Source organism: Buceros rhinoceros, unplaced genomic scaffold (genome assembly GCF_000710305.1).
Source record: "Buceros rhinoceros silvestris isolate BGI_N320 unplaced genomic scaffold, ASM71030v1 scaffold43816, whole genome shotgun sequence".
NCBI classification, from domain to species: Eukaryota; Metazoa; Chordata; class Aves; order Bucerotiformes; family Bucerotidae; genus Buceros; species Buceros rhinoceros.
In genome coordinates, this window is record NW_010417721.1 from 1 (window position 1) to 1666 (window position 1666).

Sequence of the window (1666 nt, forward strand, 5' to 3'; positions counted from 1 at the left end):
CACCGCGCCTGCGTCCCTCCGCCCAGCCACCCGCCCGCAGGCCCAGCGCACGCCTGAGCGCCGCTGCTCTCCCACCTGCTGTCATACTTGTTGGTGCCCACGTCAAACTTGAAGGTGGGTGGGAAGTTCAGGGGTCCCTCCTGAAAGCCGCTGAGCACAGGCCAGGTGCTCTTGGCAATGTTCAGCTGCAGGAAAGAGCGCGGGCTGGGCAGCACAGCATCCCCCAAGGCCAGAGCCACCCCCGAGACCGCTGCACGCCCAGCACACAGTCGTCCCTGCGCCGCTGCTGCCAGCCCCACACGGCTCTGGGGGTTCGTCCACGCCACGTAAATGGCAAAGTCCATAGACCTGATGTCCCCAGCACAGCGATAAACATGTGCCCAGCTCTGAGAAAGACCAGCCTGGGACCACGCCGCCCCCTCCACACAGTGCCAGGAGAGTCCCACGGGCAGCAAGGGCCATGCCCTGTGCCACAGCTGCACAGGTGGTGCTGGCAGGAGCCGAGGGTCCCGCAGTGCAGTCACCCCCCTCACCTGGTCCTTCTCCCAGAGCTGGCTCAGGATGTTGCTGTCGATGGCGTACTTCACAAAGCGGATGTCCAGGCTTTCAATGCGGAAGTTGAGGTCCCCGAACCAGAACACGAGGCTGTGGGCGGGATGGAGAGCGGTGGGCTGGATGGGCCGAGGCTGCTGGAGCCAGGCAGCTCAGCAGGGGGAAAGCGTCCTCAGGCTGCGAGCAGCTCAGCCTGCAGCACGGGCACTCTTGGGAGCACCAGTGCAGGTCAACATGTGGCCAACAGCCTGGCCAGCCACCAGCCCTGCCAGGGTTCCTCAGGGAGGACCAAGCACCATTAACCCAACGGGCCTGACTCCCCTGGGCAGAAACTGAGGGTGGAAATTTCCGCTGTGAGGCACCTACCAGAGTCAGAGGCAGAGCCGAGACACTGGGGCAGCGCCAGGGCCTCCGCCTCGCCAGTCCCAAACCCCAACAGCAGCAGTATGGCAAGAGCTGCACCAGACCTGCATGTGCTCCAGGGGAGACCAAGGACCGTCTTAACACCTACCCTACTGTGCTGGTGCCCCCTGGGCCACGGGACAATTTTGCAGCTCTGCAGGCAAGACTCCATCTCCAAGCTGTGCTGGGATTCCAGGGAGAGACCCCAGAGCCTATCTGGAGGGGGTGAAGGATGGGGGCCGGCTCTCGCGCCCTGGCCCAGACCGGGGGGCAAAGTGGTGGGGTACGCACTCATGGTCCAGGATGCCGCTGGCCACACGCCCCTCAAATTGCTGCATGTGCAGTATGGTGGCAAAGTCCTCCTTGCGCTGCTCCGCCTTCTCCAGGTGCGCTGGCAGGTGGCAGTTCAGGAAGCAGACCATGTGGCCGAAGATGGCGAGACGAATGCTCACCCCACCCTTGTTGCCCTGCACCGAGAGGATCCTGTGACTCCCTGGGAAGCCAGCCCCACGCCACCGCCCCCGGGGCCCCACTCACCCAGTAGCCTCCCAGCCCCGTCCGGGTGCAGTCGGTCTGTATGTCCTGCAGGAAGGGCAGGTGGTAGTACTTGGCAAAAACCAGGAGGATCACACCTTGCATCCGCACCGTGCTGACCTGGAAGGGGAGCAGGGGCTGGAGCAGGACAGCAGCCGCAGCAGAGCCCACCCACGGC

General features: G+C 64.5%; 1 protein-coding gene across 1 annotated transcript in view; it reads right to left on the bottom strand.

The window, feature by feature from the left end:
• Positions 1 to 75: 75 nt before the first annotated feature.
• INPP5J (inositol polyphosphate-5-phosphatase J) overlaps positions 76 to 1666 on the bottom strand; it is a gene marked incomplete at its 3' end in the record, with an annotated part of 4083 nt that continues 2492 nt past the window's right edge. The window contains exons 3-6 of the mRNA XM_010138264.1: positions 1492 to 1608; positions 1246 to 1421; positions 534 to 645; positions 76 to 185 (exon numbers count right to left, since the gene is read on the bottom strand). Coding sequence (XP_010136566.1) covers positions 76 to 185; positions 534 to 645; positions 1246 to 1421; positions 1492 to 1608 — 515 coding nt within the window. The remainder of the gene's footprint in view (positions 186 to 533; positions 646 to 1245; positions 1422 to 1491; positions 1609 to 1666) is intronic.